The sequence below is a fragment of the Talpa occidentalis genome, unplaced genomic scaffold (genome assembly GCF_014898055.3).
Source record: "Talpa occidentalis isolate TD23 unplaced genomic scaffold, MPIMG_talOcc4v2.1 talOcc4.11, whole genome shotgun sequence".
In the NCBI taxonomy this organism is placed as follows: Eukaryota; Metazoa; Chordata; class Mammalia; order Eulipotyphla; family Talpidae; genus Talpa; species Talpa occidentalis.
In genome coordinates, this window is record NW_023601104.1 from 33,325,052 (window position 1) to 33,342,578 (window position 17,527).

Here is a 17,527-nt window from a genome sequence, read left to right on the forward strand (position 1 = left end):
ACTGGGTACAGTCAGAAGCGCGGGAGGGTGAGAGAATTCACCAGAGCCAGAGCGGGGAGCAGAGCAGGCAGAAGGACCGAAGTACACTGCTGAGGGGAGCAGCGGGCGGCAGGAGAGGTCTGAGCGCCATGTGGGACCCTCCTCCGGTGGCCGGGGAGCAGCCAGGGATCGAACCAGCGCTGCAGAGGCCGCGGGCAGCTTCGCAACCCAGCGCTCAACTGCTGCGCCACCGGGGAGGCCCTGGCATGAAATATTATGAAACCATAAACATGAAACCATAAAACAAAACACCAAACATGAAACCATAAAACAAACATGAAATACCAAACATGGAGGATACCAAACATGAAACCATAAAACAAAGCACAAATTCAGAGAGTAGGAGGTACAGGGAGTTATGGAAGAAAGCTTCCTGGAGGAGGCGCCATGTGGGAAAGAATGAGGAAAAATCTGGTAGGTGGTGAGGGGAGACAAAGTCAAGAGTGTGATGAGACAGGAGCCTGGAAAGTGAGGAGCAGGGCTTGCCTTAGAGGATCCAGTTTGCACCTCAGCCTGAAGGAGCTCCTCAAGGTTTTCATGTGGGCGTCTCTGTGTATGTTTGATCAGGCTCAGGGGAGAGATTGAATTGGTCTCTTCTATCTTCACAAGGAAGAGGGCCGGAGGTTCAGTCACGGTGGCCCCAGTAAAGTTCAATGATGCGCCAGGACAGTAATAGTAGAGATGGTGGGGCCAGGGGGAGACGAATTGAGGTTCAGTGAGATCTGCAGGACTTGAAGACTGAGTACCAGCAGGCAGGTGAGATGTGGACATGTGTCCTGGGGTGGCACAAACTGGCAGCTAGTAAAGACTGGAGGGAGACCTCCATTCTCTAGGGCTCCAAAATTTGGGACTCTTTCTTTCTGAACCCCCACTATGTGCAGCTCTTCCCATGGTCTGGGATGTGGGCTTATGTCTGTGAATCTTCCTGGAAGACTGCAAGATTATTGTGTGTGGAGGGGACAAAGACCATACCTCCTTACTACAGTGACATGCAATATGGGCCTGGGTAGACGCTGGGCAAATGAAGACCCTAGGCAGTGAAGACCTGATGCGGAGGGGCCTGATGCCTCACCTTGGGTGCTGGGATGGAGCCAAGGCTCACTGAGGCAGAAAGTAAAGGTGCCCATGACAGCCTGATTGGATTGGCTGGGCAGCTATCCAGCATCTCCTGTGTGTCAGCTATTCCCTGTGATGTGCGTGTGAGTGTGCGTGTGAGTGTGCGTGTGCATGTGGGTGTGGGTGTGCGAGAGAGAGAGAAAGAAAGAGAGAGAGAGAATGAACATAAACACACATGGCTACAGCCCATCAGGAGAGAAAAGACAATAAATTGGATAATGCTAATTATAACACGTGCATATCAGACCACCTTGGAGGAGGATGTGTCAGGAGAGCAACATAGAGGAGGTGCTGTATGAGAGAGAAACAGGAGCTTGCCTTGCAGAGAAAGAGGGGTACAGGCTCTCGAGGCTGAGGAGAGAGCATGGTGGAAAGCACTCTGGTGAAAGTACCTGGAGCAGACCAGGGCTACCACACACTCACCCTACAATTTGTAATACACCCCTGCGGCCCCCTCTGCTTTCAGCAGCAGCTCACTGTAAGCCCAAGAGAACTCAGATTTGAGTGGATAGCACCCCACCTCTAGTAAGAGCTGGGAGTCTCTCCACTTTCTGCCCCAGGACATCCTCCCAGCTGGAATAACATCCTCAGGGACAGAAGAAGAACCTGTGGGTAAGTGGCTGACTCGTGGCAGGTAATTCTGGACACATCCCACCGTGTAAAGTCACTCTTTATATTAGTTTTCCCTCGTCCCCAATCTTATCCCCTGCCTCCCACCCCCCTCTTCCACTCCTGCTTCTTGGGATCACCTTCTAGTTAAACAACCTGCCTCAACTCCACAAAATAGCTTTTGTGTGTCTAGTCTACATTTCTTCCAAAGCAGGTGGGAGTTGTTTTGATTTGTTCTTGGTGCCATTAAATATTTGCTTAGGGAAGAATCCAAACTGAGATGGGGCACATTGTCGGGACCCTGGGTGGGAGGGCCTGTGGGGTGGATAATTGCACCAGAGTGCATATATTTTTCTGGGTCTCTTCTCTAGTGTGAGCCCTTGACTGGATGGGGGGGGGGCTGCAGGATTCTCAGAGAGGCCCCTGCTCTCTCAGAGCCCCCCTCCCCTGAGGAGACGTGACAGCAGGGGAAAGATCACAGCCAGGGAGGCATCCTTTGGCGCATATCACGTGGGTTGTGGGCAGCAGATTGATGCTCCTAATTACATTTGGCTCAAGCTGATATTAAGTATTTGTCTCATTCTTGTAGCCCACAAGGCTGGCGGATGGTGGGGAAACTGCCAACAGGCATGCTGGGTAGCTGAGGATGGCAATCTGGGATTGAAATATCCATGAGATACAAGTGGACAAGTCATAGCCAAGTGGGAGGGTGACTAAAGTTCTTGAGCTGCCCTTTAATGCTTCCAAGGGCTGGTGGGGTCCTGGAAAAATCTTGGGGGTGCATCTTCCTGTCTGAGGCAGATCTACCCAAGACCAACCGGACCTGGAATGTGACTGTTTCTGAGTTTGCTGAGGGGAAATGCTTTTGTGTGTCTAGTCTACATTTCTTCCAAAGCAGGTGGGAGTTGTTTTGAATTGTTCTTGGTACCATAAAATATTTGCTGAAGACCTACTGTGTGTCCAGGAGAACATTGTAAGAGAAGGCATGTGTTTGTGGCTCTTAGATCCGAATGCAAAAGGGGGGGGGGCAATCAGGGGTTGAGGTGGTCAGGGGAGAGGAAGGAGGTGGAGCCCTGAGAGATGAGGAGTGTTGTGGGATAAGGGCTGAGGAGGAAGGAAGGAGAAAGGGGGAGGCAAGCTTGGCAGGTGAACCACGTGGCCAAAGCCAAGTTCCAACACGGTTACACACCCAGGAAGGGTCTGCACAAAGGCATTGCTGAGGCCTACAGTAACATCCGCATCAAGATTTAGCAAACTACTCAAACTCCTCAGGTGCGAACCCAAGACTAATAGCTGTTCATCCACTTTCCAAGACAAGTGCCAAGCTCCAAGGAGGCAGCAGGCATGAGGAAACCCTGGAATTCACAGATCCAAACACAAAGCTGTGCCTGATTTTAAGACTTCAGTCCAAGTCCAGGCTCTGTCACTGTGTGTTCTTGGGCAGGTTCCATCCCTTCTTTGCTTCTGTTCACCATCAGCAAAATGAGAATGGTAATGCCTTCCTCTTACTGTTGCGTTTAAGATTCCAAGAGAATAGGTAAATAAAAATAGCAAGAGGAGCCAGAAAGCGCTTTGCAGATGCCGATCACTTTATTATTGTTGCTGTAGTCTAACCCTGCGCGCTCCTTGAAGACAAGCATAGGAACACCTCTCTTTCTCCAGCACCTTCCACGGAGCAGGTGCTCATGGACCACGTGGGCACCGTCGTGGGTGTCTGCAATGTACAATCGCGGTGGAGCAGGAGGCCAGCTCTTCCGGGCTGGCACAGGGGCTGTCGTGCTCGGGTGATCCTTCCCCTCAGTCAATGCCAACCCCTCCCCTCCTAGGTCTCAGTGGTTCAGGATCTGCAGAAACCGGTTCTGCTCCTGTGTCAGGAGGAGGCCTCTCTTGGCAAGACTTGCCAGGTCACCTTCAGGCGATTGACCCTCAAAACCCCAGCAGCAGCTCCAGGATATGCTGGGGCCCAGGTCGGAATCAGTTCACCACCCACGACACGCCTTCCAGAGCGGCCCCGCACTCGGGGTGGTGTAGCAGACGCAGGACAGGGCCCAGTCCGTCTCCAGGGCGCGCTTTTACCACCAGGGCTTGGGCAGGCAGCGAGCTGCGACATGGAGCGCAGGCGCCAGCAGGAGCGCGGGGAGCCGGGCTGGGTGTCACTTCTCTCCCTGGTCCTCAGTTTCCTTTTCTGTAAAACTGACTGTGAGCCTCTCGCGCTGATCCCTTCGGGAATTAGATTCAAACGACGCTGATACCAACCCATCCCGGGACACTGTGTGCGGGGCTATGGCGCGAGGCTGGGGCGCCGGATAACTCCAGGGCTTTGCGCGCCACGCCCCTCTCTGCCGGCCGCGGGGTTCTCCGGGCCCCGGAGTCGACTTTGCGCACCTCCAGGGGGCGAGCCCGGCGGTCTTCTCGGCCCGCGCGGCGCCTCGGCGGCCAGGCGCGCCACTTCACCAGGGCCCCCGGCCAGCGCGGCTCCGGAGAGCCCGGGGGGCCGCCCGCTGCCCCGGCCGGCAGGTGCCAGGACTCCGCCTCGCCCGGCGCGGGGCGTCCGCGGGCCTGAAGGGGTTAAGGCCGGGGGCCGGGGCGCCTGCCCCGGGCCTGGAGCGCGGCGGTCCCCCGCGGCGGGAGATCGGGGCCGGAGGCGCGGGGCGCGCCAGCGGGCGGGCGTGCGCTTCCTCCTCCTCCCTCCGCCTCCTTTGTAGCGAGTTCCCGGCCCCTCTTCCTCCCCCCGCCCCCCAGCCCGGGCCCGCTCCCTCGCTCCCTTTCTTCCTGCCTCGCCTTCCTGCGGCGAAGGAGGCTCATCTATTATAAATGCACATTCGGGGCTGACATCAGCGACGAGCGGCGGGCGAGCGCCGACGAGCGGTCCCTGCGCGCTGCCCGTGGAGCGCGGCCCCAGGCGCCGCCGAGCCGCCAGCCGGGCGCGGGGAGCGCGCCGAGCCTCGTCGGACCCCCTGCCTGCCCGCCGCCGCCCGGGACCCCCCAGGACCGCGGCCGCCGCCCGCGCCCCCCGCGCCCGCGCCCCCGCGCCGCCCCGGACTTTCTGCATGACTGTCACAAAGGTAAGCGCCCGAAGCCCGCCGGCGCCTGCAGCCCCCGGCCTGGGCAGCTGGGGGCGCGGGGGTGTGGGTGTGGGGAGGGGGCGCTGGTGCGGGGAAGGTGCGGCGCGCTCCTCCCCGGCTCCCCCGGCCGCTCGCGTCCCCAAGGACTGCGGAGGGAAGGGGGAGGATGCAGCTCTGGCAGCCGCTGTGGTTTGGACAACATCCCTCCGCACCAGCCCAACCCCACGACTGCATTTTTAACCCTTGTTTGAATGCTGCATTTTTAACCCCTGGGGAGCGGTGTTGGGCAGCCCAGTGGTGCCCCCCTCCCCCCCTCGGAGCGCGCCGCCGGGACTATCACTGGCGGGCACCGGCGCAGGCCAGTGGATGTGGGAATAGGTTTGCTGCTCTGAGGTGGAAAGGAAAGCCCACCCCACCTGCCGGCCCCTGCCGCCCATCCAGGAACTCTGGCCCCGCTCCAGAGCCACTCAGTGGAGCAGGCGCTTCTCAGGCCCCGGAGTGGCTTGCAGGGACAGGAAAGGTTTTGTGGTGGCTTGAAGATAGGGGGAGAGGCTGTGACAAGGAAGAGGGAGGTGGGTATTCTGGCAGCCCCCATTTGGAGGAGGGTTCTTGAACCTTGCTGTAGAGGCCCAGGTTTACTGGAAAGACTTTCCAGGAGAGGGAGTTTCCGGTATGGGGCAGAAAGAGTTAAGAGGAAACCAGACCAGGTAATAGAAAGTGCTTGGGATTAGTGGCTGGGCAGAGTGGAACTCAGTCCCCAACTCTGCCCAACCCCTCTGAGTGACCTTGACTGGACCCTTCTGCTTGGCCCTCAGTTTCCTCTTGTGGAATGCAAGACTGATCATATGGATCCTCGGGTGATTGAAGGACCAGTAAGGTCAAAGGGTTGGACCCAAACTTCTCAGGGAGCTCACAACTCAGCCTTAGCCTTGGTTTGGTGACTCATGCACTTAAACCCAGACTCCACCAGCTGCCCAGCTGGCTCTCAGAACTGGAGAGCTGGAGGCCATGGTGGGAAGGGCAGCTTGCTTGTGGTCAGAGCAGTGGGTCAGATGGAGCATCAGACTTTAAGGGGGGTGGAGGTTGATTTGTGCTCCTTCTAAGCCAGGGGCTACCTATGCCCACAGTAAGATCTGCCACAAGATAGCATGTTTGGTTGGGGTCTTTGGGCTCAATTCCACAACTGGGACTTGGGAACATTGTGGGAAGATGAACTTGGAGGCTCTCGGGCACCCTTGGCTCCGGCTGTTACTGTTAGGGCTGCTATGACCCACAGGGGGTAAGGTGCTAGAGTGTTATGAAATGCTGTAAACGCTTATCATTGAGGTTATTAATGTCAAAGACAGAATCAGGCCAGGGCGGAAGACTAATGGATGAGGCTAGATGAGAAAGGATGTGAGATTTGTAACAACGGCCCTGAGAATTGAGTTCTGAGCTCATTTTGTCCCTGAGCTCAGGCAGCCTTCCTTCCTAGGAGGCCTGCAGTCATGTATTCAGCCCCCTTGAACAGAGGAAGAAGCTGAGTCTCAGAGAAGTAAAGTGACTTGCCTGAGGTCACCCAGCAAGTAGGTGGCAGAGCTGGGGTTAGCCCTCAGGTCTATCTCAGTCTATAATCTGTGATTGTCTCATTGCTCTGTAATATTGAGCACCCTAAAAATTGGGTCATTTCCGTGGTAGTGGGGCACTACCTGGAGGCCAGTGCCCTGGGATGGGGGAGTTCATGAAGGTGTGCATTTGTCCGTGAAATCCACTGGCAGCCTGGCCTCTTGATATCCAGTGATTATTGCCTTGAGCTGTGCTCTCCCTTTCCCTCCAACCCCCACCAAGCCCCCCATGACTCTCTCCTACTCTAACCAATGTGGCATCATCCTTTTAAGCCAGCTCAGAGGATTAAATAAAATCCCCACTTTAACCCTATCTTCTCTCCCCTTGCCAGCCCTTCACACACTAGAAATGTTCCTGCCAGGAGGGCTGGAAGAGCAGGAGGGATGCAGGAGAGGGGTCTGGGGCACTTCCTTATGCCTAAAGCCTGCCACAAGTACTAGAAGAAACCAGTCTCTGGGAGCTTTAAGGCTTGGCCTCTAGTCCTAAATCAGCCACTCAGACTGGGTGACTTGGGCCAGTCACTTCCCTCTCTAGGCCTGTTTTCTAATCTGTGAAATGCAGGAATTGGCTTTCATGCCTAGGGTCCCTTCCACTGAGCCTTGGAACAGCTTCAGCTTTGGCAAGGATGTTGGCTTTGATGGAGACTGGGGGCTCTTTGTTCTCTGAGGTGGTCTGGTTATAGGATATGAAGATGAGCCCTAAACAGAATCTGAGGTAGGCTCCAAAGGATGGGTTAGAGGGTGAGACTCCGGCCTTCGCTGTTTCTCTTCCAGGTATAGGGTACCAGGTCTGGAGTGGGCACCAGCATCCTGCCCTTGGAACTATGCCCTGAGCCTTTATGTCAAAGCACAGAGTCCTCAGGTTCAGGATGAGGGTGGATTGCATGAGATGGTCTTAGCTCAGAAAGGCCTAGAAAGTGGAGAACTCTGGTGGCAAGTTGCTAGATTCTCAGTAGCGCCTCCTTAGAGGAAGTAGGTCGTAGGTCTCAACTTTCCATTGCCACCTCCTCTCATACATCCCCTAGCCCCCTTCCTACTGGGGTGCAGCTGGAGAAACAGCATGTAAAGCCCTAGGGTTTCTAGAGGCACTCCTGCCCTAACTAGCACCAGAGTTAGAAAGCCATGTGTGTAACCTCTGGATCGTGGGCTTCTAGCCTGATGACATTTGTCCTGGGTAGGGTGTCTCAAACTCTATTTATTGTGTGTTTTATTAAACTGCTTTAGTTTCTTTATGTAATAAAGAGGAGAAGAAAGAAGAAAAAAGGAAGAGACAGCAGGGGTGAGGCCCAGATGCAGTTTCCCAGACCAGCAACAGCCCAAGAGGTCAAAGCTGTCCCTTTAGTTCCTTCCAGGGGGGAAAGTGAGGGGGGAGAGGATGAAAGCTACTTTCCTAGGAACAAGATAATTTTATTCTGGGTAATTTTTTCTTCCTCTTCTTGTGCCTGCTTTTTATGTTTCTATCTCTATTCCGTTTCAGTCATCTGCCAGATGGACAGTGCTCCTCCATCTCTAACTATCTGTTTCTAAAGTGTCATCAACCGGAAAACAGAACAGAATCCATTAGAACTGTGGGTAGCATAGAGTCAATAGGCTATCAGGAAAGTCTGCAGACTGTGATTTAGGGCTCTGCCACCGCCTGAGGCGCCTCTTTTGGACGCTCCAGAGCTGGAGCTTCTGGGTAAGCACAGTGATGGCTGGAGCGACCCGGCGCTCTGGTTCCTGGGTGTGCCTCCTTAGGTCCAATGCCAGTGAACTCAGTGCTGTCCAGGTTCCCGAGGCTGGCTCAGGGGGTCAGCAGCCCAAGCAGGTGAGCAGCAGGGGTGCCTATGGTACGTGAGGACTCAAGAAGGCATGTGGGTGAAGGGAGACCCTGATTCCAGCATCCCTCTCCCCTCTAGGAAACTGATACCCTGTTTAATTGAGCAGCATCCTCAACTGCATCCTGGTCTCTTTCTGCAGGTCAGCCTTGGCTCCCCTGCCCCGTCCCAGCAAAGCTCAGCTCACAGATGGCAGCCCCTTGCTCCTGCCGAATGTGACGGGACCAGAGCGGGGTGTTGCCCTGCCTGGGTCTTTAATAGCAGTTAACTGTGTGGCAAAGATCACAAGTCTCTAGTGGCCCTATGGAGTGGCTCATGGGAGAATAGAATGTTTGAGCAATCAAGTCACCCAAACTTCTCTCTTGACAAATGTGGGACCTGAGGCCCAGGGAGCAGAATTGTGACTTGCTTAAAGTCATTCAACAAACCGGTGCCTGGGCCCTGTCACTGCTGGTCTACCTGGCTGCAGTGTGAGGTGGAGGTCAGGCAGCCTTGAGTAGGGGCAGGCTTGGAAGGACCACCTCAGTTACCCCACTGCGTCACCCCAGGCAGCAGCTTCTGCCGTCTGCTCCACATTGCATTACCTCCTTCCTCTGAGTTCTTCTTTCAGATGGCTAGTTCTGGTGCAGGAGGTCGTGGCTAGCAGTCATTCATTCATTTAGCCCTAGCCCTCGGGCTCCTCCTCTGGGCCTGGCCTCTGTTAGGCATCTGGGTCACAGGATGCACTAGCCACGGTCCTTGCTGTTCAGGCCCTGAGAGTGATGGCTGCGGAAGGAGGCATGCCTAAGACCCGAGTGAGGGTTCTGAGGTCCAGCAGACACAAGCCAGCCAAGAGAGGCCTGACTTGCCTGCAAACTGTAAGTGCTGAGGAAATGCTGGCTCTTTCCTTCCTCCCTGTGCCTCCCTCTGGGCAATGAAATTCCTCTCCTCTGGTAATTACTTTCTTCCTGAGTGTGCCCAGAGGCTCGATGTTCTCTTGCCCAGGGGCACTTCACCTGGGTACCTATGGCAGCTTTTAGAGGCATCTGGGAAGGATTGTGAAGTTCCCTGGGACTCCAGAACCACCCTATCGCTAGCCACTCCTGTGGAGTCAGCACACATTTGAGCTCGACCGATTTGGGAGTGAGGACGATGGCTGGACCAGCCACCTGGCAGCCTCAGGCCTGGCAACTCAGCGATGGAGTGAGTTTTTCCACTTCTCTCTCAGAATTGACTGGCCTGAAGCAGACATGGCTCAGCCGCTGCCGGCTCCTGGCACTGGGGTGGCCTGGAATCTGATTTGGATAGAATTTGTCTGGAGTCCAGCAGATGAGAGAATGTGCAAATTCCCTCTGTGCCCAGCCCCCGCTCCTTCCCTTTTCTTTCTTTCTTTCTTGCTTTTTTTTAAAGATTTAGTTATGTATACAATAACTGGGGTACAGGCCAGAGGTGTGGGGGGTGAGAGGATTCACCAGAGACAGAGAGGGGAACAGAACAGGCAGACTGATGAAATACACTGCTGAGGGGAGCAACAGGAGACAGGAGAGGTCTGCTGTGCCATCTGGGTAGCTCCCTGGCTGGGGATCGAACTTGTGCTGCAGTGGCTGTGGATAGCTTCATAGGTTGCATCTTAACCCCTTGTGCCACCAGGGAGACCCTCTTCTTCCCTTTTCTGATCAGCTCACTGTTCCCTTTCCTTTCCCTGTGTACTCTGCTGGCCCAGGGCAGAGCGGCCTGCAGCCTAGAAAGCTTGGAGCAGCTGGCATGGAGCAGGCCCTGCCAGGCAAGGACAGATGCAAATCCAGTGACTTCCACTTGAAAAGAAGCTGTTTAGAATGAGCCTTTCCTTTGTGGGCCTGGAGTGTGGGACCAGCTGCTAAGGAGGCACAGCCTGGGAGGAGGGGAACAGGAGAGGAGCTGCCACTTGCCTTTGGCCCTGCCCCCCCAAGACCCCACAGAGTCCCCTGGAGGGACTTCATAATTGGTTTCTGGCTGGCACCCTCCTTCCAATTAATTAACAGAGCAATGGGAGGTGCCCAGGTTTGCTCAGGACTGTTTACAGAATACAAACATGGGATACTTACTGCACTGAATCTCTTCATCGGTGGGATGAGGGGGGGTCCCCTTATTCAGAGATAAATAAACAGCCTCTGAGCAGAGAGACAGCCACGCCCTCCTCAGAAAGCTAGCGTGGGTGAGAGCCGGATGCACACCCAGATCTGACTTGGAGCCAGAAACTTCTCAGTCCCATCACATAGTGATCTGTACCCTGTGAAGATTAATCAGCATCGCTATGAGAACAGCAGCTCTGAAGCAGACATGCGTGTACACATGTCTTCTGTACAGCCACGAGGTCAGTTCTGTCACTGAAGGATCACATTCTCCAGAGCAGGAAGTTGAGCCTGACTTGGCCAGTCACAGGTTTAGTGGATGTGGAGCTCCTGTCTTTGTCGCCCTGGCACCAAGGTGTGCTGACCAATGCTGCCTTCAGGGTGACACCCTTGGATGTGTCCTGATTAAGTTTCCCTGTGGCCTTTGCTGGAGCTGGAGCCACCCCCTGTTTGTGCTGGGAGGAGGTGCCCTTCGCAGAGTGTAAACATCATAGGATTGCTTTGGTAGGTGACCAGCCCAGGGCAGAATAAGGTGTGACAGAGGCAGAGTTGCCTTCTCCATTCCCATGAAGCTAGCTTTGAGTAGGGAATGCAGGTCTATGGTCCAGTGCTGCAGCCCTTACCAGAAGTGACCTTCTCCCAATATGGTCCCTGAGTACCAGGGAGTAGGGGGGTGAAGAATGCCAGCTTTAGAGCCAGACAGATGGCATGCTATCATTTACTTGCTGTGTGTTCTTGGGCAAGTTGCCTAACCTCTCTGAATAACTGTTTCCCCATCTATAAATCGGGATTGGTAATAGTAGTACTTAAAGTGGATTATAATAAAGATTAAATGGGCTGATTGGTGTGAAGCACTTACCACATGCCTGGCAGTTAATGTTGGCTATTAACATCGGGAGGACAGAAAATTAAACAAATGCTTACAATGAGTGTCCTGGGGGTTATGAAATGAGAAGTACAGGGAACTCTGGGAATAATAGCAGGGGCCTGACCTCGTCTGGGAGATCAGGAAGTGATTTTCAAACTAAATCATAAAAGATGAGCAGGAGGTAGCAGGTGAGGGGGGGAGCTGAGACGAGGAAAAGAGACTGAGGGAACAGCACCAACCAAAGTCTGGAGTTAAAACCAGCTCCCCAGGGTGCTGCCTGGGTGCCATGTGTTGGTGAGAGCTCTGTGCATGTGCCAACTCATGCAGTCTCCAGAGCAATTTTGTGGTAGAGGTGGCAGCTCTCTTCCTTTATGTTAGAGCAAGCCAGTGCAGGAGGCCAAGGAAGCTGCAGAAGTTTCCCCAGGGAGGCAGAATGGAGGCTAGTCCAGACCCGGGTTCTTCACTCCTGCTGTCTTCCCCTCCTCCTGCCTGTGGCTGGATGATCCTAGGGAGCATGGCTTGTCCCTGGGCCACTTATAAAGGGATCAGGGCAGGAGGGCTGTGGAAGTGCCACTTCAACCTCTGCCATCCCTTAAAGGGCCTCCCTGGGCTGTACAAGGGAGGATGGGGCTTCCTGGCTTGCAGGCAGCTACAGGGAGGGGGCATTCATTTTCCAAAAGGAAACTTTGCTCTAGCAGGAAAGTTTCCACCTTATATTTTTACTGGGTCCTGTTATGGCCATCTGCTTTTTTTTTTTTTTTTTTTTTTTAACCTGTATGATTATTTGAATTGGGTCTTGGTTTTTAAAACTTATAGGATAGGGCCTCCTTGATGGCCTAGGGGTTAAATCTCAGCACTATCACCTCCCTGGCCAGGGAGGTGGCCCACACGATGCAGCAGACCTCTCCTGTCTCACCTGCTGCTCCCCTTAAGTGTATTTCAGTAGATTGCCTGTTCTGCTCCCCACTCTGTCTCTCCTCTCACCACCCTCCCACACGTCTGACCTACACCACAATCATTCTATGCAATGAATAAATAAATAAATACATAAATAAATAAAACTTATAGGAATGTATTGAGGATGGGTGGATGGATGGATGCTCAATTGATAGATAAATAGATGGAGACAGAGATACAATGTTTAATGTTAAAAGTCTGTTTGTTGATTGCGTTTTGTTCTGCCCTGCCCAAGCTCAGAGAAGGTAGACATTTGACATGGAGTTCATGCTTATACTCACTGGCCCCTGTGTGAGACAGATGTTGGCACCCTCAGAGGAGTGGCGCTGGCTGCGTGCTTACAGCCCCTGCTGTGTGTATCTTGGGAGTCGTGTGCGGGCATCCGGTCCAGCCCTCTGCCTCCGTGGCCCTCCGCACTCTCTTGGAACATGAGAATGACTCTTAGTCTTCGTTCGCATTCATCTAATACATTTTCTAGTTTATTAGCAGGCCGTCCCCAGTCTTGTACCAGGTGTTAGGTCCCTACTCTCAAGGAACCCGCAGTAAAATCAACTACAGCAGCGGTAGCCAACCCTTAGCTTATGCCAGGCACATAGAAAGTGTTTCCTAGGTATTCACTCATTTAATCTTCACGGCAGGCTGTGAGGGCTGTGATTATTCTTCCCTTTTCTGTTGTTGCAGAACAGAGACCCAGAGAAGGAAGGCCGGTAACTTACTAGGTAAGATCTCAAAGCTCGTTGGGACCAACCCTGCCTCCCAGGTCTGTTTTGCCACTCTGTCCGGCTGGTGGCAATGGCATGGCAACGTGGCCAGAGCAGGGGACCTGGAGGCAGCAGGCCCAGGCTGTACTCCTGCCTCTGCTCCTGTGTGACTTTGGGCTAGCCCCTTAATTTTTCTGACTTCTGTAGTCTCATCTATGAAAATGGAGTTAGTAGGCAGCCTTAGCCTCACTAGGGTTCTGTAAGTAACATGCAGCTGTGTAAGTAAGGCGCTTGGTTGATCTCATGGAAAGGAGTGGTTTCTTGTAATGCCTCCATCACATCGCCTCCCTCCACCTCACCTCTCACCACTTCAGAGTTAGACGGTTTGTCCAGCGGCTAACCCCCGTCTCCCCTGCTTTAGTCCTGAGTTCAGAAGTGATTCAAACTCTGTTGGTGTAAGAGACGAGAAACAAGTTCATCTCTTCCAAACAGTCTCTATCTGTTTTTACTGTCAGGCTATTGGTACAGATGAAAAGTTGCTTTTCTTTCTTCCTGTTTTGACTGTTTTAATATGCTTGGGACAAATAATCTGCCTATAAAAATTGGGTGTCCTGTTTTCATTTGAAAAGGGAGCCAAACAAAGCAGCTAAACCTCTATCTGCACGACCCTGGCTCTCTGCAGGCCAGAGCTCCCTGTGGAAGGTGGGGGCCCAGGGCTGAGTCTCTCTAGGGTCCCCAGTGGGAAATGACCTTGAGTTTTGCTCCAGGCCTCCTGCTGCCCCTGAGAATCAGGCCTGCTTTTCTTTTGGGTTTATGGTCTTGTCTTTTCAAATGCTTGGGGCATTTGCAGCAAACCATTTAAACACCTTGAGTGGAATTACATAACTAACAAGTTTATGATCAGTAAAATTTCCAGAACATGCAGACTAGCTGATAGTAAGAGAGCAGTTAGTAGATGGGACCTCCCTGATGGCGCAAGGGGTTAAGTCTCAGCACTATGAAGCTATCCGCAGCCACTGCAGCACAAGTTCGATCCCAGCCAGGGAGGTGACCCACATGCCACAGCAGACCTCTCCTGTCTCACCCGCTGCTCCCCTCAGCAGTAGATTTCAGTCAGCCTGCCTGTTCTGTACTGCACTCTGTTTCTGGTGAATCCTCTCATACCCCAGACCTCTGGCCTGTACCCTAGTTCTTATGTATAAATAAATAAATCTTAAAAAAAAAAAGAAAGCAGTTAGTAGAGGGACAGTGATTTCATTCCTGAGGGTTTTGTGTGTGTGTGTGTGTGTGTGTGTGTGTGTGTTGTTCAACTTCACAAAGAAACTGCTATTTATGCCAGTGCTGTCAACTCCTGGTTGATACATGCGCAGGAAAGCACGGGGAAATTTGTGATTCCTAGAAATTTGGAGTCCTGGGAAAGGGGATTTCTGTGTACCTGAGGAGCCATCTGATAACTTTTATTATCACACATCTGTCCTCTGCAGGCGCCAGGGCTGCCTTCCGGCCTCAGTCATTTAATAACCAACCAAACTCAAGTTGTTCTTGAGTGAGGCTACTTCAAGCCCTAATTGTCCTGTTAAAATGCCTTTCCAGAGTCTGGATTCATGTGAACTTTTCTGTCCCAGGAACGCCTGTAGCTTCCAGTCTGCAGCACAGCCTTACAGGTGAAGGCCAGTGGGCTGTGTCCTGTGCTGCTTGTGCTCTGAGCTTGGACCCTGACTCCTTGACTTACTGGTGAGATTGCTGAGGCCAGGGATTGTGTTTTGTTCCTTTTCATACCTTTCACAGAGCTTGTCAAAGGTCTTTGCACATCAGAAAGAGCGTGGTGTAGACTTTGGGGTACCAGGTGTATAGATATAAGATTGGGTGGGACTTGGATCACACCAAAGCCATTCCCTGGGTGTTGTTGCTAAAACTGCATTCTTACTCTTGTAGCTCCATGGACTGCTAGAGCTGGGAGCGCTTCTGAAGAGGTATAGGGGTTCCCCCATTTTTCAGAGGAGAAAAATGAAGCCCCAGAAATTGGCCCGAGGAGACGCAAATGGCTGAGTTGGGTCTGGTTAATGATGAGTTTATGTGGGTTTTAGTTTAGTGATTATTCTAGGCTTCTAGTAGAGATCAGGGCTTATTAAAAGTAAGAGATGGAAGAAAGTTCCAGAAATGAAACTGAGAATTTAGCTTGAATGGCAGGAGGCACCTGAAATGGTCTCCCCAAGTGACCAGCTGGAGTGCCCCACCCTTGGGCCTGGTCATGGCTGAGGCAGAGGAAGGAGGGACAATTTCTGAGGCTCTTTCTGCTCAGCCTTGAGGCTGTGATTACCCAGATCTGGCAGCCATGGGCCCTTGGTGCCAATCTGCCAACCTGGTCTCCATAGGAGCCTGTGACCCCTGCTTTCCTTCCCAGAAGCCGACTCTCCTGGCAAGCCTGCTAGGCTGCAGGCAATCTACCCTTCCTTTGTTCCTCTGAAACCATTAGAAGGGCCTCTGGGTTGGGAGCCTGGGTTGCTAAGAGCTTTCCTCTGGCCAGACCTTATCACCAGCTTGAGAAGTCTCCAAGCAAAGTTTTCCCTGGAACTTTGACTTGGAGGGAGGGCAGGAGGAAGGGAGAGGGTGGAGGGAAGGAGAGGCGCTGCAAACAAAGCCACCCTCTGCTGGTCTCTAGAGAACAGAATGCTGGAGTGCCTGGGAGCAGCCAGCTCTGGCCTTCACCTTAAGAAAGTAATAGGACCTACAGAGCAACCAGGCCCAGCGCTGCACATCTGTTATCTCATGCACTTCTGCTGTGATCCCCACTTTACAGATGGAGAAATGGAATATCAGGGAAGGAGTACTTGTCCCAGCTCATGCACTGGGCTGGGTGAGCTGAACTCTGATCGCACGTGTCTGTTGCATGTGCCATGGGCACGCAGAAAATGGGTGGCCCACCGGCCTGGCTGTGGCTGACAGTAGGAGAAGAGAGGACATTCCCTCCACCCCTCTGGGCTCATCTTGGGCTGAGTGAGCAATCAGATTAACATCAGACAGACTGGTAGGAGAAAAGAGCAAATTTAATTACATAGGTATGGAGAATCTACACGGATGTGGACTCTAAGGCCAGTGGGGAAAAATAAGGGTCTGTGTCTTGAGCTAAGGAATGGACCAAGGGCCTGGAGTTTCTGGGAGAGAAGAGAGAGGAGAGCGGTTCACGTGATGAGGAGAGGAGACTCATGTGGCGAAGGCCACATGCCCTGTCATGAGATGTTACTCTGCCACATGGGAAGGTTTCTCCCATAGAAAAGTTACTTTTGGTAAAAATCCTACTTCTGTGTAATACCCTCAACTTCGCAGTAGTTGAGGGAGTGGTAAGTTTCTCCTGAGCCTGCAGGGTCTCAGTTGATCTTCAGTCAAAACAATTCACGTGCCAAAGTGCTGCGCTTGGGAGGGTCTCTCTTGGTCATCTTGAGGAGGCCTGGCCTTCGAGTCATGCTGTGCAATGGTTTGTCTAGAATGCCCTCCCAGATCACCGTGCCCACCACCCACTATAGAATTCAGTTCTTTGGCCCCTTTGGATATTACTAGAGTGTCAGTTCCCCTGGGAGAGGCAATGACTTATTTGATTGTCACTGACTGGGCCCCAGCCTGCCAAAGCAAGACCCTGGAGTTATGAGCCTTGGGGGAGGTTCCTGATGGGGCCTCCGGGGGCAGTAGGCAGAACTGGTCACCAACATGTTTTGCCAGGGGAACGTGAGTGGAGAGGGTGGCCATTAGTCTGCCCATCGCCACACCACCAGCCATGCTCTCCCGACCCCTGACCACCCCACTCCTTGCCCCTTGCAAATAAAATGAGGCCCTAGATTCACTCAAAAACAATTGGTGAGTGCTTGTATGCAGCCCTGAGGATACAGGGACGGGCAAAGCAGTCCCTTCCTCAGGGGGAGCCAGTCTAGTGGGGGAGTGGGCCAGGCAGTTCAAGACAAAGGGCCATGGGGGAGGAGGCTGGTGAGCAGGGATATGTGGGAGGGTGGTGGCAGAGATGTGAGTGCAGAATTGTGATGCCAGGGGGGCAGGGTGGAGAGGTCAGGGGAGGTTTCTGGAAGAAGAGATCTTAGCTCACTCTTCAAAGATGAGTAGGCAGAGGTGGATGAAGGGGAGGGAAAGACAGGTAGAGGCAGAGGCGTAGAGGAACGAAGGCATGGAAGGGGTCACGGGTTGGCTTCCTCTAGAAAGAAGGAGAGGTAGCCGCCAGAGGCTGAAAGTGCAGGCTGGGAGGGGGGAAGCAAGGCGACACATGCGGGTGGGTGCCATGTGAGGTGGGCAGGGGTTTCTAGGCCTCCAGCCCAGCCTTCCTATGAGCATCTCTTTGCACCCTGGCCGCTCTTCCCAAGGGGATGCCTGTGGAGAAGTCCTGGCCTTTCCCACCTGCCTGGGGCTGCTGGAAAGGTTGGATCTGGGGACTGAGATGACAGGAGAGAGCAGGGGGCCTTAAGTCTCCTAGGAATACTTGGTTGTGACCTGATGAGAGGACCATTAGCATGGGATTTAGGAGAGACCCCAGATCTGATACTGTGTGGCAGTGTGATCTTGGGCCCGTCACTTACCCCTCTGGTTGGGACTCAGTTTCCCAAATTGTCGTAGCATATATCACCTGGTGTGAGGCCGGGTAGAAGAATGAGCTTATGGTT

General features: G+C 53.4%; 1 protein-coding gene across 1 annotated transcript in view; it reads left to right on the top strand.

Moving 5' to 3' along the window:
* Positions 1-4,779: 4,779 nt before the first annotated feature.
* The window catches only part of CORO2B (coronin 2B), a 130,779-nt gene continuing 118,031 nt past the window's right edge, over positions 4,780-17,527 (top strand). The window contains exon 1 of the mRNA XM_037502796.2: positions 4,780-4,829. Within this exon, the coding sequence (XP_037358693.2) occupies positions 4,815-4,829 (15 nt within the window). The 5' untranslated portion in view covers positions 4,780-4,814. The remainder of the gene's footprint in view (positions 4,830-17,527) is intronic.